This window comes from Ischnura elegans, chromosome 4 (assembly GCF_921293095.1).
Source record: "Ischnura elegans chromosome 4, ioIscEleg1.1, whole genome shotgun sequence".
Lineage (NCBI taxonomy): Eukaryota > Metazoa > Arthropoda > Insecta > Odonata > Coenagrionidae > Ischnura > Ischnura elegans.
The window spans coordinates 100,584,659-100,611,370 of NC_060249.1; the positions used below are offsets into that span (position 1 = coordinate 100,584,659).

The following is a 26,712-nucleotide window of genomic DNA, read 5'->3' on the forward strand; positions in this document are numbered from 1 at the left end:
TGGGATTTTACAGGCCTTTTCTGCAAATTCAAGACTTACATTTCTCAGTGATTTTGATATTTTCTTCTTGTGGCTCTTAAAAGGATCAAGACAATATATTTGGTAGGTTTCATACTTTTTCAAATAGTATATTCTGTGATGTTCGCAGACATTGGATAGGACTTCCCCAGGTACACCACTTCTGAGAGATAACAGCTGTTTTTCAGGCATACTCATGATCTCAATTTTGTTCAGTTGCACCACTGGTGTGTAGCTTTTTTTGAGGCAATCAGATGCAGTTACTTTTCCAATGCTGCACAGTTCAACAATTTGCTCATTTTGAAGCATAGTGGAGACACTAACCTTTTTTAATGTCGAAGTTCACAATGAGCAGCTTTGCCTAACTCATAGCACACACAATTAATGTACAGGTAAAAATACACTGATCGTATACACAGAATAAACTTGGACACCCAGGGAGCATCTTTACACAAGAAGACTTGGCAGAAGACTAAAAGTGGTACCCTAGAATCTATTTTGATTTATCATGCCCTCACTGTGATACATTGTAACACTTTATTCTTCCTAGAGGTTGCACTTAATTCTCTTATTCCTTGGGGAGATGTAATAACACTGAAAAGTGAGGCTGAATAGGTGGGATTGTATTACCTTCTCAAGTTTGTCATGTAATACAATCATATGTGAGGCAGGGGAGAAAACAATGTGGCACATAATGTCAGCATTATCTCTCCCAGTGAAATAGAAATTTAATACTCCAGTTGCCATCAAGGAATGTGGATATTGGTGACAACCTGCTACATATCTATAAGTAATACCATTTGCTCTGCCAGCTCTTCCATCACTAAGGGTTTGGAAGACCATACTTCTTCTGTGAAAGTGAGGCTAAATTTGTACAACTCCAGTTCAGCGGGACTCATTTAATCACTTTTTCACAGATCTTAACAAACTTATACATTGCATGTGCTTATGATGACCACTGGTTTTTTGGATGAGTGCTTTCTAAACACGAGGAAGAACAAGATGTAAAAGTGAAATTTATGCACCCATATCGAAAATCCCCATGTGATGGAATTGGTGGTACTGTAAAGCATTTAGTTGCCCGAGAGAGCCTCCAGAGATGTTCGGGAGATGCCTTAAACACATTGAAGTGTATTATTTAAATAATTTTATTTAAATTAGTATTTCCATTTATCCTCTAATGCACAGTAAGAGTCTAATGTATTTTAATACCAATTTTTCCATAAACTAAACACTTGAAAAATGGGTAAATTCCAGGAAAAAAGCATCATTTCACATTTCTGAGCCATTTGGATTTTTTTACCCTCAGCTGCCACAAGCCAAGTATTGCTATTAAAAAAAATTGTATGAACAAGAGCCACATTCACTAGACTACATGTTTGGTCTTAGATTTACTGACCAATATTTCAAATATATCCTCATGAAGGTATGGATACACTTATACTTATTATCTTACAGTACGTGTCCAAAATCCCTCACACAGGGGCAGAAAAAAAAGTAAAACCTGAAATACTCATAGTGGCAGTCAAAACATCACCATTTTTATTTCACAGTATATTGGAGCACATATTAACCTTCAATTTAAAAAAAAATTGGATGAGTTAACTGCTCTGCCTTTTGGTGATAATTCTGAAAATATGAAGTAATGTTTTTGAGCTAAAAAAATCGGTTAATTAACAACTGTTGACATCATTTTGGCCAACATAACAATGCAAGGGGAATAAAAGACATTACTATGGAAGCTATGTACTTGGATAGACAAGGGGTCAAAATTTCATTCAAATATGTTATGTGGTTTCTGAGTTATGAATTTTTACCCTGTGCCCTGCACTCTGGAATTTGACTCCCACTAGCGCCACTTCTGAGCAAACATCTCAAACTTTGACTCCTCATATCTTGCAAACTATGAGAGTGAGAGAAGAAATATTTTACATGGGTCATTAGATAGGTGATAGTAGCTAGTGACAAAAATTTCATCAAAATCCGAGTCGGTGGGTGCCATGCCTGGGTGAACTGACATGGAATGACCCGTATGGCTTATGGTAAGGGTAGCAGTACAGCCAGTGCTTTTCATGTGTTGGTTAGTCCATTTGGAAATAATCTACCTAGAATGAGTGCCCGTGTTTGAGCTAGCATTAATCCAACTGGCCCAATTCTCCGCCTATGTTATCCAGGCTGTATAACACTCAGGATAACCACACTCCTCAATTCGTCCGCCGGATAGTTGTGAGCTTATTTCAAATGCATTTCACCAGGGTTATGATCAAATGGATCAACCGAGTTAGTAATGAGGAAGTCCTAAGAAGAGTAGGGGAGAAGAGAAACCTCATGAAAACCTTAATAAGAAGACGGAGCAACCTTACAGGCCACATCTTGAGACATGATGGCCTGATGAAGACAGATTATAGGATGGCAAGAATGGGAAAGGAAGACCTCGAACAAAATATATGGAAAAGGTGAAGAAGAATGTGAAAGAAGAGAAATACATAGGTGTGAAAAGATAAGCTGATAAGAGAACTTAGTGGAGAGCTGCATCAAACCAGTCTTAGTATTGTTGACCAGTGATGATGAAGGCTTCATTAGGGCAGATAAATAAAACCTGTCTCCTCTTCAAGTTATTGATATCATTGTCCACTATGTCTTATTTCCTTATCTGGGAACTTCAGAGAAACTAGACGCAAATGTAAGCAGTATTGAACCTGTGTCCAACATAGGTTCAGCCCTGTTGCTCAAAGAATTACACGTGACTTCTGTAGTGATCATCCATCTTTTAAGAGGCTATGCAGCTTTCTTCTATGAACCTTTGTGCAAATAATGTACGGCAAAATGTGTGCTACTGCCTCAAAGCAGCACTTATCAGCTCGTGGTTGGACTCTGCAATTTCCACTCTATCCAGATGGTACTGGACTGTGCCATTACTGGGCAGAAATTGTCGGGAGTGTGGCTTTGCATATCTATCCACACACCACAATTGTGCATATTTCTAAGTTTTCCCGTAAGGTACTTCATGCCTGCTGAGTGGGAAGTCACTTGAATCTTCTGGTTTGCAGTCAATCACTGCCCCCAAAATGCACCTCACACCCTCACCTAGTCATATAATGTTGTCACATGCATTTGTAGCTAAGAAAAAAGCCTGAAACACCAAAATAAGCCCTTTCTTTGAATCACTAAAATTAAGGATTGTTCCTTAGAGTCTGTCAAAGTCGTCATCCCTTCCTTCACAGAAGCATTTTGTTTACAAGTAACGTGGGCGTTTCCCTTTCTTACCTGTTAATCTTACACCCGACCTCGAACAAGTGATGAATTAAGACTTAGAATGCTTCAGTTGTCTATTTCGTGATTCTTTGTATGAGTGGTGACGCGTGAAATAAATGATCCTCACCACATTCGTATGTTTTATTTCAGCTGATACCATTTACACAAGTAAAATAGGCTTTTAAATGTTAGGATTTTCAATTTTATGGGAAGCAATCGATGAATTCAAGGTGATTGAGTGCTCCAGCCATGGAAATTCCTGGCTGATGGTTTTTCGAAAATATTCTGCTGGCTGAGAAGAATTTTACACCTTAACGAAGATGATAAGTGCTCTCGGACAAGAGAAGAAGAGGGGACCCCGAACACAGGAGCAATGACTAATTTAGGCAATTATTTCAACGATTCAATGTGGATAGCACTGAACTGTTTCAGTATTTATTTTAGACTGAACAGCTGAATTACAAACTGTTATATCAGTTTCAGCCGGCATAGAATTTATCAAGGAAGTGAAGTAGTTGGGCTAAAATAGTCTTTTGCATGCCTCCCATTATCATTTTACTTCTGCACAAACTCGACCACTATAGTGGAGCCAAGGCACATGATTCAGCTGACTACTTTGTCTTTGCTGGGTTCCGAAGTGGAAGGTAGAATTACCTGTTCAAAAACTTAGTTGGAAAGAGCTCTGTATGGAGAAAATAATGTTGAGAATCCTGCATGTTGGAAAGGGTCACTCAGAGTATGGCTCCTACATGACAGGGTTTTAAAAAGGAATAGAGCAGAATTTTCTTTGCAGATATTTGATTACCAATATCCACATTTGGGTTACCAAATTCATTTATACTACATGCATCCTGCTGTTGGATATGTGTACATTCATTTTGCATCTTATTCTTGATACCTTGGGAAGATTTTGAAAATTGGTTGACCTTAGTGGAGCTCCTGTTTTCGAGCAAAAATATCATTCTTATAAATAGCGAGTCACCAAAAGAACTTCAATAGGGAAGATGGCTATCCTTTATCCTCATCTTTCAAACGGCTTTTCCAACAATGGAATTCAAATCAACGGCCGCCTGACTAGCTATATATATATAAGGATCGCAGATCTGCAGATCATTTGGACCCGAAGACGGGAGCTGGAACGTGCCCGAAACTGTCGTCCTCAAAAACATGAATCAATGCGGTGTAAACCCGGAAAACCATCGCCAATCAACTCACCACGGAAGCCTCCGTAATAATTTAATATCATTCTTATTTCTAACAAAGTTGAATAAATAAATTTATGTTCAAAAATGCTTTTCCCATGATTTTAATGTTATCATCGTCCATATATCCTTCATTACTTTTGTTGAGTGATTTAACCCCTTAACTGGGGAGAGCGACTATAGTCGCAAGCGGACTCCGCTCCCCATGTGGGGAGCGTGACTATAGTCGCACGTGCCGCCGCGTCGCAATGTTATGCGGAGAAGGCGTGAATATTCATTCTTTATGCATCATTGCATGTTTTTTGCTTTGTCAGAGGTTCTATACCAATATATTTGAAGTATATTGCCATTTTTGTGCAATAGCTTTACTATAAATTTTTTTCGAAAACGGCATCTCCGAAAATCGGTGGATTTGCTCCCCACCAGGTGAAAGATGAGGAAATTTCTGCCCCCAACGAAGGGGTTAACCTTCCCGTTTAATTGCTAGGTATGTGTGTTTACTCATGTTTCAAACCTGTCCCAATTTTTCCTTTTTCAGTTGCCCTCCACGTGCCTTCCTGCCTGCTCTCTGTCGTATATTTCTTGATGAGTGTGCTCCAGACAATGTCTTAGAAGTTACAGCACGTGCAATCACATACTATCTTGATGTATCAGCTGAATGCACTAGGAGGATTATAGCAACTGATGGTGCCGTGAAAGCCATTTGCAATCGCTTGGTTGTGGCTGAATTAGCATCTCGTACATCTAAGGATTTGGCGGAGCAGTGCATCAAGGTCTGTAAATGTGAATGATGCAATGTTTGAAATGTCTGTGGCGGTACTGAATTTTTAATGTTATTTTTTAAATATGTGGAATAATTGATTGGAGGTTGGTGCACCGTTTTTAACAACAAGATAAAAAGATTGAAAATTTTTTGGCAAGAGTAATAACTTCTCTAATAACTTCCACTAAGAAAAGTAACATTCGACTTTTTAATGCAACCCAAAATGTCTCTTTCAAATACAATCCTTTTCCAAAAATTATACAATTATCATAAGTTTTATCAAATTACTCTTACTGGGAATTTATGTATTGTGATCTCATTGAAGTGTTGTTGTATTTTTATGTCTCTATGGACTTAATTCTATACAAATGATAGGGAGTATTCCCTTTCAGGTTTTCCTTCTGCTAAGAAAAACCACCACTGTAGATTTGTTTTGTGTCTGTAATTGAAGACTTTTGTGGTTTTACATTTGAATTTCTTCATTTTGTAAGTGATAAATTCTATCAGATAGTTGAATATCTTGCTCATTTTTATCTTTGTTAGGTATTAGAACTGATCTGTACAAGGGAGGCTGGGGCTGTATTTGAGTCTGGTGGCCTTGGATGTGTACTATCTTTTGTGAGGGAAAATGGTTGGCGTGCACACAAGGATACCTTGCATTCAGCAATGGCTGTGGTTTCTAGGCTGTGTACGAAGGTTGAGCCACAGGATACCTCTCTACCTCCATGTGTTGAATCTCTTTCCACCTTGCTGAAGCATGAGGACTCTCATGTGAGTTTGAAGAGCTGTTACATTTCTACTTATAGCTAACATTCAATCTCGGGACTGATTATTTTCAGTGAAATTTGCCTTTTAGTCACCACTATGTATTGATATTTATTATTGGATGGTATGACATAATACTGGTTATTACTGTGCTTGCTCTTTGTAACATATGATTTCACAAAATTATGTACTAGGCTAATTTTAAAATTAATACCCTTTTACTATTTTTACTCGTACAAGTGTGTGATAGCAAAATATGGTATAACACACAACTTACATCAAATTGAATGTTTTTCTAAAATTTTTGAAGGATGCTGCTGTAGCAAGCAAATGTAATTGAAGCATATCTTGGTCTCCCAGCATGTAATATATATTATTTTGGTCATCCAAAAGTGTATTTTGTATTAAGAGTTTGATCATGAAATTTGTTCACTAGTTTTTCTTTTCTTTATTTGTATCAGGTGTCAGATGGTGCTCTGCGTTGCTTTGCTTCTCTAGCTGACCGTTTCACTCGTCGTGGAGTGGATCCAGCCCCATTGGCGGAACATGGTTTGGTCAATGAGCTTTTGACTAGGCTCTCCAATGCTGCAGGACCAACTACAGCTACAGGAGCTGTACCTGGTATGTAGGTTACAATTAGATAAAGAACATACGAGAAAAATACCCATTTGACTTCTGATATATGTATATAGTGAGAAGAAGTGATGTATTTTTTTGACATGTATCTTTGAAATCAACAATAATGTTAAATACCAGTGTTAATGGTTGTGTAAACATTTTCCATGCCATGAAGTAAGTATGAAGTATGTACTGAGGTAGCCCAGTTTTGCGAGTACGGCATACGAGAATTGCATTTTTGCGAGTGACAGTCTGTACTGCCAAATGGCCTATGTTGTATGTGTAAAATAAATCAGATTTAGTGAGGTCAAAAAATTCCTTCTACTGTGTACGCTTGGATTTACGACAGATATTTCTTGAGGGTGATGCACTGCTGAGCAAGCATTAACTATTATGTTTTGTATTATCTGTTTATTGAACTAAAAATACAAGGTGTGTGTCAGATCTATTACACCTAAAGCCAGTTATCTCCAAGCATTTTTGTGATTTACGGCCTTGAGTACACTCCGCGTGCTCCTATTTTACGTTCTTCTTTTGTTACGCCCAGCTATCAGTGGGAGGGGAATGGGAGAAAGATTACAGTGGGAGAGGGAATTAGTTCCCCCCATCTTCTTTGGCTGGCTTTGTTTCTATAATATTACAATAGGCTTCGTCTTGAGCACGGGAACTTACATTGAAGTGGAACCCCCTCCATCTTTTCCCGTGTCAGGTAAGGAAGTTGAAAGCGTATTTTCGTAGTTAGATCGGCACCCTTACATTGACTTTCCACTCATGGAAAGCTAAAGCAACGTTACCTGTCGCTGCATGCTATCCGGCGATGTGTATTTCGATGTTTCATTTATGCATAGGAATATAGGTCAATCAAGACATTGTCTTACTACCCTAGTACATAGCTATGCGAGCACAATTAAAAAATGCTATTTCCTACACCAGATCCTTTGAATCTCTTGGCAATGATTATAAGCTCCTATATACAGACTTGTATGTCAAAAAAATATTCCGCTCCTAATTTTACGACACGGCATATGCTTCTTCACTAATCCGTTCCCATGAGGTGCTTTTGTCGTAGGTATGTTAACCGCCCAGGGTTATTTTTTTCGGAGGAGCTGAAGATTTTGTACATTAAGTAAAATATTTATATCATTGCAATCGCTATCCAAAAAACCATTAGACTACCTTCTGGTTTGCAGTCAATCACTGCCCCCAAAATGCACCTCACACCCTCACCTAGTCATATAATGTTGTCACATGCATTTGTAGCTAAGAAAAAAGCCTGAAAAACCAAAATAAGCCCTTTCTTTGAATCACTAAAATTAGGGATTGTTCCTTAGAGTCTGTCAAAGTCGTCATCCCTTCCTTCACAGGAGCATTTTGTTTACATGTAACGTGGGCGTTTCCCTTTCTTACCTGTTAATCTTACACCCGACCTCGAACAATCCTCCGTGGCCAGACTGTATAGAGGGGTGAACTCAATGCACCCGATCCTTTGAGTATGATCCAAGGCAGATGGGGTCTCAGCATTCAGCAGAAGAGAGCAATTGAAAAACTTCTACCACTTCTGCCATCCTGTCAACTGGATGCACCCAATCACCCAGCATGGGAGAGTTGGAGTGTGCATAAGATGTGGAGTTTACTAGCATGGAGGGGTGGAGTGTACTTAGTCTCAGGGGCGGAGTAGTGTTAGTTGGTTTGTGCGAGTGCATCATATCGGGGAAACATAAATATTTGGACATTAAAATTATAGATGAGTGCGAAAGTAGCTGGACTTTAAAGAAAATATCCAGAGGCGGTTTTTTATCTCATCATTTACGTAGTTCACAGTATTAAAGAAAGACAAAACTTGTGCAGTAGTGAACGAACTAGGAACACCTAGCGGCCAAAAATATTTGTGGCAATGGGAACATCCTCAAATGGAATCGGCACTATTCAAATGGTTTAGTCAACAAAGGTCTGCAGGACTACCCATAAACGGTCTGATGTTAAAGACGAAAGCTGACTACATTTCCAATGAGGAGAAATATCTTTGACCACCGAATCATGCCGTATTTCAGTGAAACTTTCGTCCAATTTTCTCAACTGACTGATGTTCTGGTTAAACATTAAAAAACTCGACAAAACTGATATTGTCGGTATGATGTTTTCTCAAAATTATCCATAATATTCCACCAGATACCAAACATATGATTCTGACTTGTTACGCTGTTTTACAGCTTTCTTCGGCAATCAAAAAATACAAGAACGGGAATAAAATCACCGAAACTGGGAGAATTATTATTTTTGTAAATTGAAAATCCCTCGTTTCTTTCTTTAAATATGTTGGTACTCAGTTACGTTGTGCCTAATAATGACTTTCTACCAGTTTAACTTCGTTAAATATTATGGAAACAAAAGAAAAACTGTAAATACGAACAGTTATGGGACAAGGGTGGGTTTATTCAATTCCTTTGGATAGAACGAGTGCTCCGTTTTGCGAGTAATTTCCGAGAGATTATGAGCACTCGTAAAACCAGACTTCTAGTGTATTTGGCTGCTGAAAGCTTGCGTAGAATGAGACAAGTTAGGGGTTAAAGATCTGAGTTGTTCATTCCATAAATTTTCTTTAGCATGTCATTTAATTTAATTATTCTTGAAAATGGACATTCGGTTTAGCTGAAAAGGAAAATTATCAAAGAGATTTTAATTCAAATCTGGAGGTACAGGGAGAAAATCAGATATGTAATAGTATAGGGGAATGAATTTAATTAAATTAATGTCCCTCCTACCTTTTCTCTCTGTGATTTTGGGTTTTCACTCTGTTGTTGACTTTAACAGTCTACAGTTTTGCCGCTGCCCAACTGGCATTTTCAGGTTGAAGGTGATGCTTTGGGGTTTTGGTCACCTAAACATTGTGTACTTCCTGCCTTTTTGCTGAACTGTTTGTGGATTGATGGTCCTTCCTTTCTTGCTCCATATTCAACTGTTAGATAATATAATTTTGATGTGAAGGCGCTAGTTTGAACACTGTATAAACTGTTGTCAGTAAAACTCATTAACACAATGGCAACCTGGAAACATTGAAAGACATATGACTTGAAGGCTAACTAAGAAATAGCTTCCCATCTAATGAAAAAGATATGGGTAAGAAATATTGCAATGCCTTCACATTATAGACAGTCATTAGAGTGTCTTATTTAATACTATAGTTCTTTTACTCATTTTAATTGGATGCAGACTGAATTTGCAACGCTTTGCACGGTTAGTTAACAATGCCTTTTTTTACAGGGACTCCAGGGGTCAATACATCAACAGCAGCATCTGAAACTAAGTCATGTGCATCTGTATCAACTATTATAAGCTTGCTTTCAACGCTGTGTAGAGGATCTCCTACTATAACCCATGTATGTACATATGGCGCGTTTTTCCTTGGTTTGTTTGATTACATAATGGAAAGTCTTCTAGTATATGGAAGATGTTTTACTCATAAATTTCATAACCATGGAAAATACTTTGCTTTAGGATATGTTGTGTGTGTTATGAAAGACAAAGTGTGGTATAAGGTTGAGTGAAGTAGACTGTAATTTTTATGAGATATGTTGTTTCAAAATTTTAATTGCCAGGAAAAAAATCTTTCTCTAATTCAAAGTGTTGCGGTGAAACCTCTTAAAAGTGATAGATTGGATCAAATTTGTTTTTCGATTATTTTGGTGCTGCTCCACTTTATTAGCCCAGATAATAGGTCTCTGAACACCTATTTAGGTAAAGATGTTTCTGAAAAGTAGGTGTAATTATTAAGCTAAAAGTTGTAACAATATGGCTGTAAAGTCATCTATTTTTTATTATGAGTATTTAAAATACGTCTTACCAGCCATCAAAGAGAAACGTAATTTGCACCGCCGCCATCTTGAATGACATCAGCTCATACAATAGTGTTGTTCTTAACCAACTTGATCGTGCACATTATTGAAGTTTACAGTGGAGATATTGTGGTTATTACGCCATATTTTTCGTGTCCTAGTTATTCCTTGACATGTCGAAGTGTAGCTTCAAGTACTGTATTGTGCCTAAGTGCAGAAATACGACTAGAAATGCTCCAAATAAATATTTTCATAAGGTTCCCCAAGACGTAGAACGAAGATTGGTTTGGATGAGAAAGTGCCGACGAATTTGAATGAATGAAGAAAATGAATTCTAATATAAGCACAGTGTTTATCAGATTTGACACAATCCTATAGTACCTACTCATCTTCACCAGTGGAAAGATTTTTCACTTGCTGGCTTTATCCATTTCGAGGGGATCTCTGTCCGACACTATGAGCAAAAACAGGTAAAATATTTTTTAAGATCTCTTAGTTTCCACACAAATGTTTTTTTTTATTTCAAAAAGTGTTTCAAATACTGTTTTAGTTTTCCAACACCCAAGTTACAGGTATTGTGCGTTTCAATTTTGTCCAGCCCTGCTTACATAAGATATGAAGTGAAACACTTTTGAGACATGTTTGACATAGTCTTGATAATGCTGCTGTGCAGCGAAACATGTCGACTCTAGTGTAATAAATTCTTATGTGGAAAGTGCAAAGTGTTTCACTCCATATCCCATAATGGATCTCCACAAAGTATCTGCCTCATCCATCCTGCTTACATAATACTGGAACTGCTGTCAGAACTAGCTATGCAATCATTGCAGGAAAGGCTCTTAACTTCCACCTCACCGTCCTCCTCAATAACTCATGCCTCCACATAATAGGTCTTATTTGTGCTCGGGGCACACACGAGCTCGAACGATACATTCGTTTTGATTGTGCATAATTTGCACACAACCAATGGCGTCGTCAGCGTAATCTTCTCGTCCGACTCTAATAAATGGAATTTCATTGTTAAATTTCATAAACACATTTAATAAGTATTTTACAAGAGCCAGTAATATTATATTCCCATGCCTATGCATCTTCCCTCCCTGGCTTTCAGCATGTATGTAGCAATTGCTGTTGCTTTTGTAAATAAACATTGCTGCTGTTGTAATTTTTGGCAAGTTCCTGGAGTCAGCCTTGGTGAAACCAGGTTCCGTGGCATTTGTTTTTTACAATAAAACCTGCGAAAGATATACAAGAAATAAAACCTTACTTACAGTCATTAAATAAACCGAGAAATTTGGTGACAGTGCGCAATGCCACTGATATTTCCCACACGATTGCATGAGCTGACATCATTTTCCGGCTGGCCAATGGCATTACGATTTGAAGTGGGTGCGTTTTGTGGAACTGTTACGGTCATTTCTCAAAAGAAAATACATTAAATAGGCATTTATAACAATTTTACAATAGTTTACGATTTTTAGTTAGTATTTGAAGGGGCATTAAAATTTAGTCCAGAGACCTATTATGAGTTCGCTGTATTTTCAAGGAGAGATAATGGGGTATTTGATTCTGTGAAAAGGTACACATCTAGTTGGCTACATTTAAGTGGAATTCATAATCTGCAGGAGAATTGTGAGTCATTAGAAAAAAATATTTGTGAAAGATTTTCATAATTCATTTTTATTAAGAGGCAGTGAAAGTAAATTATATGTATTATTGTCATGTTAAAAAAGTTGTCTATAGGTTCGTTATTATGAAGCTCCATTCAAGTCTTATGAACTTTGTAATTAATTTATTTGTTTTCTAATATGGTGCTTTAACATACTTAAGCTGGAATGGATGATGCAAATAGCATCTGGCTTAATGTAATTGAGGTGAATATATCATGTAATATATAATTTTTTTATTCAAGGATCTGCTGAGGTCTGAACTTCCCGATGCAATCGAGAAGGCTTTGAAAGGTGATGAGAGGTGAGAGTCATTTTTAGTGAATAGTGAATTCTTATCATAGTTTTGATGTAACATTGGGAACTGTTCCCGTTCTTGACCTTGTTATTTGTGTATTTCGAACAGTAATGGGTCAAATCTTCAGCCAGTGGATTTTATGGAACCCTGAAATCCCTTCCCTATTACAAGTTGCTTTTCCTTTAATTCAAGTTGTTAGGATGATGTCTTGCCATCAGCACAGAATGTATGATTTCTTATTGCATGCTCTTGATGCCATTCATCTTATGTGGCCTTTTAAAATAATATTTTTACAATGTAGCTATAAGGGTGGTGGTGAATTATCTAGTTCGTAATCCTGCTTATTGTAGGATATTCTGAGTCATATTTATGTTACTTTATGTTCAGGTGCTGTTTGGATTCCATGCGTCTTGTCGATCTCCTCCTTGTTCTTCTCTTTGAGGGCCGTAAAGCCCTTTCTTCAAAGAGTGGATCTGGTGTACATTTACCCACTGGAACTGGAGTGACAGTTCTTACTGGTGGGCTGGGTACCAGTGGTAGTGGTCAGCTGCCACGCTTACGTCGATTGGATGGAGCTGGAGAGAAGACCCACCGTCAGTTAATAGACTGCATTCGTAGCAAGGATACTGATGCCCTGGTCGAAGCAATTGATTCAGGAGGAGTAGAGGTGAACTTCATGGATGATGTCGGTCAAACCTTACTCAACTGGGCATCTGCTTTTGGTACTCAGGAGATGGTTGAATTTTTGTGTGACCGTGGAGCTGATGTGAACAAAGGTGAGGAGCATTGATTTTAATTTCATTATGGTTTTGCTGAGGCATCTGTAACTGATTCATTAACCTTGTTGGTGGGGAAAGCTGATATGATAGCTTTTGCATCTCAGACAAAAAGTACAGTGGTCTGATTTATCGGCTCTTATTGTATATATTGTCATATTTATGGGACTGCAATAATTGCATTTATTTTTCAGACTGTTAAATTTATCATATTAACTAGTTAAAAGTGAATAATTGAAAAAATTGCATTTGGATGTGCAATAAAATAGTTTCATATTTTTTCTTGCATTTTATTAAATTGCCCTCGGCATTTTTTGCTAGTAACTCAAGAAGGCTAGCAGTGTGAGGGTTAATTTTTGACCTTTGTAAGTTGGTACTTGACTGTGAAACAGTGAAATCAGTGAAAGTCTGTTTCCAAGCAAATTAATTTAATTATGGTGGTTTTTCTGTAGTCCTAAATGTAGTGTTACTTGGAGTAATTATTTATATTGTTTAAATGATAATAAGATATCACCTACATTCTTTATCTTTATCAGGCCAAAGGTCATCTTCACTCCACTATGCTGCATGTTTTGGTAGGCCTGCTATTGCAAAAGTTTTACTTCGTCATGGTGCAAACCCAGACTTGCGGGACGAGGATGGAAAGACACCATTAGATAAAGCCCGAGAGAGAAATGATGAAGGCCATAGGGAAGTTGCAGCTATATTACAGTCACCTGGTAATAACTGTTGTACATAGGACCCTTGCAGTGGTTTGAATAAATAGTTAAGCAAGATAAATGCATTCAAATAATGATGGTAAAGTAAATTTGCTGACAAATATTTCTAGGAGAGTGGATGATTCCTGTGGAGAAGAAAGCTGACTCAAATGAGACTGGAGGAGAAGAAGAAGGAAGTACGGAACCCCGAGGAGATCCTGAAATGGCTCCAATCTACTTGAGGCGGTTACTACCTGTATTCTGTAACACATTCCAAAGTACAATGCTATCTTCAGTCAGGTATAATGAACATTTGACTTTTTCTGTGTGTATTTTCTTTTCGGTTCATTGTTTTTTGTTAAATACATGACCCTATACTCCAATATATTTTACATATTTATAGGAAAGCAAGTTTAAGTCTTATTAAGAAGATGGTCCACTATATCCAACCATCATTATTAAATGAGGCTTGCAGTCCCGAATCTCCTACTTATAATTTTGGCACTATGCTGGTGGAGGTCCTTGCTGCAGTCTTGGATAATGAAGTGAGTCCATGATGGAGTTTTTTTTATATTGTTATAATATAACTTAGTTGAATTATATGGGATAAAATAATAGCTTATTTTGCATTTGTGTGTGAAGTAAAACTCTGGGGATTTACAAACTAACACTCATAATATGGTAGCCCATTATACCAGCTTCTGCATTGTTTGTAACTTAATAAAACTGCAGTAATTAAATTTATTTCGGGCAATGTATTATTTGCTAGTTTAACTTATATAATGTTAAAAATGCTGATGGATGTATAAACATTACCTGCATAGTGTTTTTTTTTATAAGGTTCTTCATTTTATAAAATTTCCTTCTGCATTTCTTGCTTGTACTCAAGGAAGCACTATGAGGGTTAAGAAAACTTAAGAAAAATTGAAATAATATTATGTCTAGCACGCAAATTTGTTTCCGACTGTATGCAATTTCGATGAGAGCTCTATGAATCTTTTTCTTTATTCCAGTATCTCAAGTATTTTAATTTAATTCATATTTATTCTTATCATTTCTGAGTGTGAGCATACATTTGTAAACAAATGAAGAGTAATGTTTTTCTATATCTTGACAGTTGTTTATTGTAGTATTAAAGAAACTATTTATATCACTTGAAGTGCAAAAATCCACTGATGAAATTCATTTGTATTTGACCTGAAATGAATCCAGGATCCCCCAATTTGAAAAAATGCTGTAATTATGTAAGCTACCTTTGTCATCTTCTCCTGTGGATTTTGTTGCCTTTTGAGGACCAGGTCTCATATTGCTACGAAACTTACATAGCCGCAAGACATGCTGTGTTCATGGCATTCAAGTTTTTTTTTTTGAAAATTTCACATCTTCACATGTTACCACCAGACCAGTTCACAAATTTTCCCAAAAATTAATGCATACAATATTTTGCAGTGTCATAATTTTTTCCTTTTGGTTACCTTAACTTAATTCATTTACCAGTTAAGTCTAACCTACCTAATTTGATTCTAAAATGTTTAAGAAACTTAAATAAATCTTGATTTTTCACAGGAGGATGAAGATGGTCATCTTGTTGTTTTGCAAATAATACAAGATCTAATGATAAAGGCACAGGATATCTTCTTGGATCATTTTGCTCGCTTAGGTATATTTTGCAAAGTAATGCAGCTGGCTGGACCAGAAGAATCTCTAGATACAAGGAAAGGAGAAAATGTAAGTTATTTTTACAATTTGTGTTGTTCAATGCTTAAAAAAATTAAAATCATGTAATAATAATGGGAAAGACCCTGATCAAGATATCACTGGAATGAAAAACTGCCCAGTTCATTTTGACGTCTTTAATTACCTAGTATGCGTGGGAATGATGAAATTTTGTGTAGGGTGTTTACTATAGAACTCTTAGAGAAGTTTTTCAAAGGATGGAAGTTTGAAGACTTGTTAGATGTGAAGACTTATTATATGGGAAAGAAGTTAAAATTTTAAGGGATATTGACCATTGCATTAAATATTTGGAAAGTATTGCAAGTGCATGTCATTTAAATGAAAGCAGTTCATTCAGTTATTGGTGATAGGAAAAGAAGGAATCCAAAGTAGTTTGAATAATAAAGTCTCCCGAAGCAGGATCATTCTACCACCTTTCACTGTTTTTGTCTGCAGAAACAAATGCGATACATTATTTCACATAACTTCCTCAAAACATACATTAACATTAAACATACACCAATGCATTGAAGGCATTTAATAATGGCGATACAGTTTTATCAGTAATTGTTGGAACTTTCAGTGGAAAATACCAAAATAATGGATTGCTCGCGTAAATGCACGAAGTATATAGAAAAGTGGCTTCGTCGGTTGTGCATTGGGATAATGAGTGAAAAAGCAATTCTTTGTATGATTTTCATTCAGTACTGCGTAGAGATGGGTCGAATAGCAGATAACTCGAATATTAAATCATTGCTCGAATATTCGAATACATCGAATTTCGAATACCTCGAATACTAAACGATGAATGCTGGAATGTTCGACTCGGTTGCCTATGCAGCAGGCAACACAAGATTTTGGGGAGTAATTTTGATTTCCTTTAAAGGATTCGAACAGGAATTAAGCTGATTAATGGAATATTTTAATTTTATGGAAACAATTGGGCATATAATTAATTCAACTAACATCGCTTTACCCCCACTCCTGCTGCCAAGTGCTAGCTGACAACCTGAGGCATTTTGTAAAATACAAGCTCTTCTCCACTGGATTTCTTCAATTATTTTCAGTCCATCTTTGGGAGTTCTCACGAGATAAGAAGATGAATTGGAATTGCTATCAGGGAGAAACCAAATATCCTGAGAAAATATCCCTTCGTCTGGGACTGTAACAATAAAGATTTATAGCACCACTCATAAATTGTAACTTGATATATGTGTTCGGAAAAAAATACCGCTCAACTTCCGAGAAGCTCTGCTGCTCATATCGAGTCTCTCCAGAAAGCCAAGTCTCCGTCCTATTTTGTCATTTATTTCCTCGCGTAAAATGCTTAAATACAGTCAGAAATGCGTCACGTTTGGTCTTGTTCTTTTTTAAATTACGCGCACATTACTAATATTTCAATCCAACAAAGGTGTAATATCAATTGCCGAAAGTCATTGTTAGACACCTTTTGGGCTAATAGGTGATTCATGCAGCAGTTGACCTCCAGAAATGGGGAACTTCGAAGCAGGTAGGCAGAAAAAGGTCAGTGGGTTAGAAAAGGGGGGCGTGAGACACGTCTTTATTGTTCTCGTGTAACTTGATATCTTTTTCGAAGCTAAGGTCTTCGTAATACGATCCTTGCACGAGCAAGGACCTTTTGTTTGATTTCGGAGAAGAGGAAAGCGTCAGAGTGGGTGAGGCGAGTGCTGAATGGAGGGGGATAGCAGATCGTGGGAAATGCGCCAATGTTACTATCCCACGGCACTGAGTTTCTCCCTATGGTAGTTTCATCTCCTGGAAAAGATTCAAACTAAGTGCCTGTCCTAATTAGCCATAAATGGCACAAAGTAAACACTTCGTCTCATTTATACAAAACCTGCGCGAGCTGGGGCCTTTTGTTTGATTTCGAAGAGGAGGAAAGCGTTGGAGGAGGGGCCGAGGGCTGATGGATGGAGGGGGAAGCGGATTTTGGGAATTGTGCTACGTAGTTACTATCCCACGGCACTGAGGTTTTCCTGGTGGGGGAAACCGGGGATTTTCGGATTTTTTCACCCGGATCAATTTAGGTTCCCCACGTCGAACTCTCTTCACCGCTCTAACCCACGAATTTGATGTAGTTTGTCAACTTGCCTAAAACGGCACCGCATGCAGTAAAAGACTCGATTTCTCTACATTTTTCCGAGTCAACTACCAAGGACGTGCGTGCGACAGTGTACAACGCGAAATTCAAAGTATTCGAGGTATTCGAGGCGGTACTTTTCGCATAACTATTCGAGACCTCGAATATCGAATACTTTCTAGTATTCGAGGTATTCGAGTATTCGCGAATACTATTCGCACATCTCTAGTACTGCGCTAATAAATTGAATGGCTAGTTTGTTATTAAGGTAAGGAAATTTATTGGTGCAATAAACATCGCCTTTTGTGTGGATTTATGCTTAAGTTTATCGGATAGAAATGTTTCCGTCGCTGCACCAGTCCTGATCCTACACAAGTGTTGACAATAGGTTTATTGGCTATTATTTGCTCCACCCCCTGTAAAGTGACAATTCACCATAGTGAGTGTTTATTTGATCACCATGGGGTCTCGTTTTATCGAGGTTTCACTGTAGGTTGTGTAAAATTGTGAAGTTACTGCTGAAGTATGTGGGAATCTTTAAAGGTTTTGTTTAATATGAGTCTTTTTAGTGGCATTTCTTAATATTTTCCTGCTTCTACATATTGTTGGTATGTGACTACTAAGGTACAGTGGAGCCCCATTGATCCACGAAACTCCTACCTTCAACTCTGCCATAGTGAGTTGGTGGCTAGTCTTTTTGATGTTGTTCACCCATTTTTATGCTTGTCACAAAGGTGACTGGGGGATGGGAGTTCTCAGGTTTTATTTTTATAGAGAAAACCCCTGCTGATAAGTGAGAATTGGATCAGGGGCATAAATCGTTCATTAGAGTAGTCATTTCGATCGCCATGTGCTTTGTTATTTTGCTAGCATTTGATAACTAGCTATTATACATGTCCTCTTGAATAGTTAGGGAGCAGCCTAAAACAGACCATTGTAGTGGCGTATGCAAAGTGTGCCAAGATTGTTTTTCAGGAAGTTTGCAATTTTCAGATTTTTAATTATTTCTAGTACACAACTTTAATACCTCAACTTACGCTAATGACTTTAGATTTATTCCCAGTATTAAAAATATATTTTGGACTTAAAACTATGGATGAATGAAGGGGGTTCATTATTATTGTCATACAGGGAAAAATAAAAATCATATTGTTATTAGTACTGTGGAAAGTTGGCCTGATAAATCAGCCGGTAGTAGTTTTTGCGTAGCCATTGAGGGTGGCTAATCAACAGTGAAAGGGAAATGTCTTGAAGGTAATTTTTCTATTATCTGATTTGTAACCATTTTGTTATGTCAGCAGCATAGTGAATCTGGTGAAGTGGAGGAATCTGCTTTGGATGATGCCAAGGAGATCCTACCAGGCCGAGCATATCATTGGAGGGAATGGTGTGTATGTCGTGGGAGAGACTGCCTGTACGTGTGGAGTGAAGCAGCAGCACTGGAGCTCTCCAATGGGAGTAATGGCTGGTTTCGTTTTGTTCTTGATGGAAAGTTAGCTACAATGTATTCAAGTGGAAGTCCGGAAGGAGGAGGATCTGACAGCACTGGTATTTATCATTTAAATCTCTCAGCTTTGAGCATTTTAGTTCCTTCTGCTTTATTGTGCTTTGGTTGCTTTTGGACAGAAAAATTCGCTTGCTGCATGAGAAACTGGGGGCCTGGTGACATATATGTCATTCTGTGAGCTAGTGTGAAAGTGTCCACACGTCAAAAGAAACTACTTTTTACCTTCCCCCTTCACCTCTTCTTTGACACCACCCTCTTTGCCCCTATTGTAAATGCTCTCTCCCTATCGGCTTTAGCTTTCCCCTACTCCTCAATGGAAATGCATAAAAGCCTTGCATGAAATTATTATTTTAGTTGGCTCTCCCCCCTTGAAAGTGACACATTGTTGTTGAAATCAGTAATAATTAAAAAACTTTGTGGGAAAAGTATAAAGTAGTTTCTTTTATCATGTTTAACTCACGGAAATTCCATGAAATATCATCTTCATCTATTAATTGGTCTTATAGCTTTAATAGATTAAGCAGGTATATTTTAAGCTTTCGTAAATCATTAATATTAATGAAATTTGGGTTTTTGGAGCTATTGTGTTGGTAATTTAGTTTTTCTTATTTTGAGTAATAATAATAATATAATAATAATAATAATAATATTTTTATTGGTTCCCAGAGACGTGTCTGAGCCACGTATGGAACAAGTCACAAGAATAGTACATACATGAGGCATTAAAAAATAATATTTAAGGCGAGAAGGATAGGTACAGACATAAACATAAAAGTAACATTTTCAAAAGACAGGTTATAAAGACATAAATTCATCCACTGAATAACAGGGATTGTCACATAAATACTGATAAAGTTGACCTTTGAATTTGGAGAATGAATCTAGCTGTTTAATCTTTAGAGGTAAACATTTGAAATATTTTGACCCAGCATATATGGGGTTTTTGCTGAACATGGTTGATTTATGTACAGTAACTCTTAAATCACTACAACCCCTTGTGTTATAGTTGTGGATATCAGCATTGGTTTTGAGACTGTAAAACTGCTTATTTTGTTGAACAAAGGTAATTGCAGAAAAAATGTATAGGCAAGGTAGCGTAAGAATCCTTAAGGATTTGAAATAGGGCTTGCAGCTGCTTCGCCTAGGAATGTTTTTTATTATTCTAATGGCCCATTTCTGGAGCCTAAAAAGACGAGTAGAATGGTGGGAATGGCCCCATACTGCAATCCCATACATCAATCGACTATGGATATATGCATAATAGACTGAGAGTGCAGTAGCAGTATCAACCAGAGGGACAATTCTTCTAAGTAGGTAACAGCCACTGGACACCTTTGTAGACAGTTTATCAACATGAAATTCCCAAGATAGTGACTCATGAATATATAAACCTAAAAATTTAGTCACAGAAGAGGAAATAAGGGAGGATCCATTTAACCTTAGGAGAGGAGAAGAAGTGATCTTTCTTTGATAGGTATGAAATTGAATGAAAGTTGATTTATCATTATTTATAAATACCCTATTATCATTGCACCAGTCACTCATAGAATTTATGTTTCTTTGGACTACCGTAGAGTCTAAGTGCTTATTAGAGGTAAGGTGGGTTGTGTCATCAGCATATATGTACACTGAACCACAGTCGAAGTACTTTGGAAGGTCATTTATGTAGACGAGAAAAAGGAGGGGGCCCAAAATAGATCCTTGGGGAACACCTCTGAAAATTGCTAAGGGAGTAGAAGTTATATTAGTATATGACTCAGTAGAGTAAATCTGTACCACTTGTGATCTTTCACTTAAAAAGGATTTTAACCACTGATTGGCAATTCCAGAGACTCCATACATCTGAAGTTTCCTCAGCAGTATTTCATGATCAACAGAATCAAATGCTTTCCTTAAGTCAAAGAACACCCCTGTTATATGATTCTGCTTATCAAGTTCTAAGATGATATCATGCAGGAGTTTATATATTGCTGTTTCAGTAGATCTATTTTTTATAAAACCAAACTGGGAATCCGTTAGAATCTTAAATTTATTAAAGAAAGAGAGTAATCTATTGTACATCACTTGTTCAAATATTTTAGAAAACAGGGAGGGAACAGATATAGGTCTATAATTGTTCATGTTGTGTGGGTCACCACCCTTCAATACTGGGATGACTTTAGCAACTTTCAATCTATTGGGAAATATTCCAAGTGACAGAGATTCATTAATTAGATGCACAAGTGGATGGATCACAGACAATTTGGCATTGCCTTTTAATAAGGAGCATGGAATATCATCATAACCTGCGGAGTGTTTTTTATTTATCTTTTCTATTATGGTATCAATTTCTTTTACATCAGTGGGCTGAAGAAAGATTGTATGGTCATAATGTGACCGATGCAATGACGAAGACTTGTTGGTCTGTTGTTGGCTAACATTCTTAAAAAGTTCACAGATGGAAGTCAGGAAGTTATGATTAAATAGATTTGCAATATCATTATAATCAGAGACCATGGCGTCGTCATGATGAATGGCCTTGATTTTAGACCTATCACTGTCTGTGCAAGAGGTGGCATTCTTAATTAGTGCCCAAGCAGATCTACTTTTCTGATTAGACGAATTGATAATGGATATATTATACTTTCTTTTGGTCTCACTAATTAGGTCAATATGCATCTTCTTAATGGATTTATAGTATTTCCTTTGGGACTCCGAGTTGTTTGCTTTTAGCTCATGGAATACTCGTTTCAATTTTTCAGATGAAGTCCTGATTTCATGAGTAACCCACTTGCACTTTGTTTTTTGAGGCCCAGGGGATTTCATAGCTTTCTTAGGGAAGCAGACATTAAAACAGTACAAAAATGTGTCAAGAAAATTACTAAATTTTACATCAAAAGCGACATCAGTAAAAACACAGTCCCAGGATTGCTCCTTGAGTAAATTTTGAAATTCAATTTGAGCTTGATGTGAATAGCACCTTTTATATTGAATCACATTGTGATTACAATTGGGGTCGCCACGGACATGGTACATGGAAAACTGAGCTCTGTGATCTGAGAAGTCTACGTCCACATTAGAACATCTGGAAGGAGGTATAGTGGAAAAAATGTTATCAATGATTGTTGAAGAGGAACTAGTAACTCTAGTGGGTTCACTTATTGTGGGTGTTAGGTTAAAAGTCAGTAAGCTATCTACCAGATATTTCTTGTTTGTAGAATCACAGTTCATATCAATATTAAAATCACCACAAACAATGGCATAAGTTGCAATTTTAATTAGAGCAGGCAAGACTTGAAGAAGGCGATCCATGAAGACAGAAAAATCACCTCCCGGCGACCTGTAGATGCACATTATTGATATGACCATATCTCCATATGTCAGCAACGTCACACAACCTTCAAAGTCCATCTCCAAAGTACGATTATTTAAATTAAAGTTACGAAAATAGAGAACAGCTTTAACAAAAATCAGTACACCACCACTTCTGTGTTGCGATCTACAAAAGTATGAGGCTAGTTTATAGCCCTCGATGCTAATAAATTGAATTTCATCCATGTTTAGCCAATGTTCGGAAATACAAACAACATCAGGCTGATGGTCAAATAAAAATAGTTCTAAAACATTCAATTTATGACGTAAACATTGGATATTAAGGTGCATTACTTTCAGAGCACTAGTATTCACAGTTTGATAACCTTTTGTGTAAGATTCATCACGGAGACTATCGTTTATTCCACTAATATGCACAGCGGGGCCTAGTCAAGCAGTATCCGGGACAGATTTAGGTTTCAGGAATTTATTCACTATCACACCATTTGGCCATAAATTAGGGTTCGACAATTTCGTGTAATCATCGTAGTCAATGCCAATTTTGAAGGCGCCGTAAGCACTTTTGCCGGCAATCTTCTCACATGATACACATTGTACACTGAATTTGTCATTCACATGTTTGATCACTTCGTCAGTTGTAGTATCATTGGCCAAGCGTCCAACATACATGAAAATAGTTCTCTTAGCGGCTCGGAGACCACCTAATTCATCTTTTTTGGACTCACCTCGACCGACGGTAAAGAAATTGCGCTTCTTCCTATTACGCTGCGTCTTCCAGGAGTCTTTGTCCGTGGAGATGATGTCGTTACCTTGTGGATTAGGAACCATGTCGCCTTGCAGCTTCCTTGAATCAGATTCTATCTCTTGCTGGTCCTCAGCCATTGTGTTGATGTTGGTATTCACGTCGCTTAGCAGCTTCGTTGAGTGAGATTCTATGTCTCGCTCCTTCTCACTATGGATAACGTGGGTTAGTAAAGAAGACTAAACATGATGTAGGCCAAGGTATTTACTCTGACTCTTAAAAATTCCAAACTAGTTCTCATTCTAGTAAGTGATAGCTTGGGAATTTAGCTGTTAGCCCTTATCAATACAGCCATTATTTTGTTAGTTAATAAACCAACAATCGGCTAGCACAATCAGGAAAGGATTGCGTAGGAATGAGTAAGAAAAAGAAGTGGTCCATTGATAGTGGGAACAATGAAACATTATCAGGGTGTCTACTGACCATGGGAAACCTCAAAATCCAAGCATCATGCTTGAATCGGCAAAAAGAGGAAATTTATGTGAATTATTTGGGAATGTGTGGTCATAGTTTGGAATTTTTAAGAGTCAGAGTAAATACCTTGGCCTACATCATGTTTAGTCTTCTTTAAATTTCAACATTAAACCCTTTTATTATAAAAGTATACTAGAAATATCTTGTATTATGTGCAGCAGGGTGTGGTGGAAGTTCTTAATATTAGTTTAATGAGACATTGCAACATTTCTCTATATTTCCCATCACATGCCTGTTGGCAATAATGGTATATAGTGTGGGTGCTGGAATATCAAGCGACTGACTCTTAAATTAGCAACTTCATTTCAATGGAGAGTTGTCAGCATGTTTGGTGTAATGAACCAGAGTAGGAACAGGTAAAAAAGTGAAGCCAACCCATATTTAACTCAGAACTCCTCTAAAATTTTATAGTTTATAAAATAACATGACTGTAACATTAGTGCTTTAAAAATTCTTAGAATTTTATTTAAAACTTTCAAAAAAAAAGGTTTCATGTGGCAGAGATGTATCACTCAGGAAAACTTGACCAGTCCCTGTGCAGAATTTTTTAGGGAATGATAGACTGATGATCTAAATTACAGAACCAAATGTACTGTTTTGTGATTTTTTTGTCTAATTCCTTTAGAAACATTAAATGGAAGTTATCCTATATTGAAAATTTATGCAGTTTAAAGTGCATTTTAGGCAGCATTGAATTTCGGTATTGTGATGAGTGAGGGAGTATAGTTTCTCAAGTCACTCTCCACCCTTGGATTTCCTATAAAAAATTTCTTCTTCTATATGTACGTGGTTGGATGAGTACAGTGGAACCTCGATTTATTGTTTTTCAAGGGGATGGATGAAAAAAACGATGAATGCGGGTAAACGATAAATGCGGGAAAGTTTGTCCGGGTTGCCTATGTCCCAGGAAACGCTGGATTTTTGCGAATTGTGACATTCATTAATGGATTCAAAAAAGATATTAGCTTATTACAGGAATATTATTCCTGTATCGAAACACTAAGGTCATATTGTTGATTCGGATTATACCTCTTTCAAATATCCTGAAGGAACATGCCGCCTTGCTAAAAAAATGTTTTACTCCACTCGGAATTTTCACTGCTATTATGCATTTCTGTCCGATGTAAAAACTCTTATCCATCAAATGCCATTTCAAGTACACGTATTTACGAGAGAAATGTGCGTGTTATGCCTCAAACAACTGATTTCGCCGTCGCAGTGATTGGTTATAGGATGTATCAAGAAGGCCAAAAATAGTTTATTATTTGAAATGTTCCTTTCTTGCAATTAAATTTTTAATATGATTGAGGCAATGTGGCGTTAATCGTCAGCGGCACGCCCACCTAATCCTCGGCTTCATCCCACTTCTTGCTTTTCACCATGGATATCTCGCTCTACCCCGACCCCTGCCGTCATGTACTAGCGGACATACCGAGGCGTGCTGTAATATTCACGCATTTCTAGCCCGGATTCTTTTCTTCGTCTTCAATTATTTTCAGTCTATCTTTTAAAGTTCTCACTTGTGTCTTCGGAAGGGCCATGGTCCGAAGACGAATAAGAATAAAACTAATAAAAATGAAACCGGACTCTATTGAACCCACACGGAAAACACTCGCCGGCTTTAAGTCAACCCACCCTGGAAAGTACGGAATCACTCTGACGAGGTGAAGTTCGGCACTAATGCTATCGCGTACGGCGTAAGCAGGACTTACTGCAGAGGGTGAAGCATGACCATAAGACTGCGCAAATTTTTTTATTCTATGGAGAAGGCAGCTTACCCACTCATTTGTAACAATAAGTAGCGTAGCTCTAGATGAGCAGATGAATTCAGATTGCTAGTAGGGAGAAACAAAATATCCTGAGAAGACATCGCTTCGTTAGCACCTCAGACAGGTGAGACTTGTAGCATAACTCGTAAATTGTAACCAGACGCCCTGTTTTCGAAAAAAATCCGCATCAACTGCCGTGAAGCTCACTATCAGCTGCGAGGATATCGATATTTGCCAGAAATCACCATCTTATTATTCCAACTATTTCCTTGCTTAAAATGGTTAAATAACGTTATAAATACGTCGTGTTTGGTATCATTCTTTTTTTAATTACGTGCACATCACTAATAACTCAATCTAATAAAAGTATAATACCAATTGCCGAAATTCATTTTTACACACCTTTTGGGCTAATCGGTGATTCATGCAGCAGTTGACCTCCAGAGATGGGGATCTTTGAAGCGAGTCAGCTAAAAAAAAAAGTCAGCGGTCGAGAAAGGGGGAAGCGTGAAAAAGGTTTCTTTTGTTCTCGAGTAACTTGATATTTTCTTTCGAAGCTAAGGTCTTCGTAATACGATCCCTGCTCGAGCTGGAACCTTTTTTTTTATTTCGTAGAAGAGGTACGCTTCGGATGGGGAGAGGCGAGTGCTGAATGGAGGGGAATACCGGATCTTGGGAAATGCGATAATGTGACTATCCCACGGCACTCAGCTTCTCCCTATCGTATTTCAATCTCCTGGGGAAGATTCAAACTTTGTGTCTGTCGTTATTAGCCATAAACAACACGTTGTAAACACTTCGTCTTATTTTTGTCAAACGATGAATGCGGGAAAATTATACGATGGGACCGCAATCTTCAAATGATCAATGCGGGAAAACGATACTTCGGGGAACGATAGATGCGGGAAAAAATTACATTGTCTTTATGGAACTTAATTTGGGACCAGGAGCGGTGAACGATGAATGCGGGAAAACGATTAATGCGGGAACGATAAATCGGGGTTCCACTGTACTTACATTGCTGATGTTTTCATTATTGACTTGTGTAGCCAACATTTGGAAATAAATTTAAATTAAAACAGTATTTATTTCTTGATTATTGCATGCGTGTAGTGCATGTTTGACTTTAGTTAATAAA

General features: G+C 37.4%; 1 protein-coding gene across 12 annotated transcripts in view; it reads left to right on the forward strand.

The window, feature by feature from the left end:
• Nucleotides 1-26,712, forward strand: part of LOC124157847 (E3 ubiquitin-protein ligase HECTD1) — a 111,909-nt gene that overhangs the window by 13,397 nt on the left and 71,800 nt on the right. For 10 of the 12 annotated variants that reach the window (XM_046532883.1, XM_046532886.1, XM_046532893.1 and 7 more), the window contains exons 4-14: nucleotides 5,014-5,248; nucleotides 5,782-6,009; nucleotides 6,465-6,624; nucleotides 9,883-9,998; nucleotides 12,367-12,425; nucleotides 12,807-13,195; nucleotides 13,732-13,914; nucleotides 14,025-14,193; nucleotides 14,297-14,438; nucleotides 15,460-15,621; nucleotides 19,009-19,258. In XM_046532883.1, coding sequence (XP_046388839.1) covers nucleotides 5,014-5,248; nucleotides 5,782-6,009; nucleotides 6,465-6,624; nucleotides 9,883-9,998; nucleotides 12,367-12,425; nucleotides 12,807-13,195; nucleotides 13,732-13,914; nucleotides 14,025-14,193; nucleotides 14,297-14,438; nucleotides 15,460-15,621; nucleotides 19,009-19,258 — 2,093 coding nt within the window. The remainder of the gene's footprint in view (nucleotides 1-5,013; nucleotides 5,249-5,781; nucleotides 6,010-6,464; nucleotides 6,625-9,882; nucleotides 9,999-12,366; nucleotides 12,426-12,806; nucleotides 13,196-13,731; nucleotides 13,915-14,024; nucleotides 14,194-14,296; nucleotides 14,439-15,459; nucleotides 15,622-19,008; nucleotides 19,259-26,712) is intronic. The other 2 variants (XM_046532885.1, XM_046532888.1) reach the window with 1 other exon arrangement.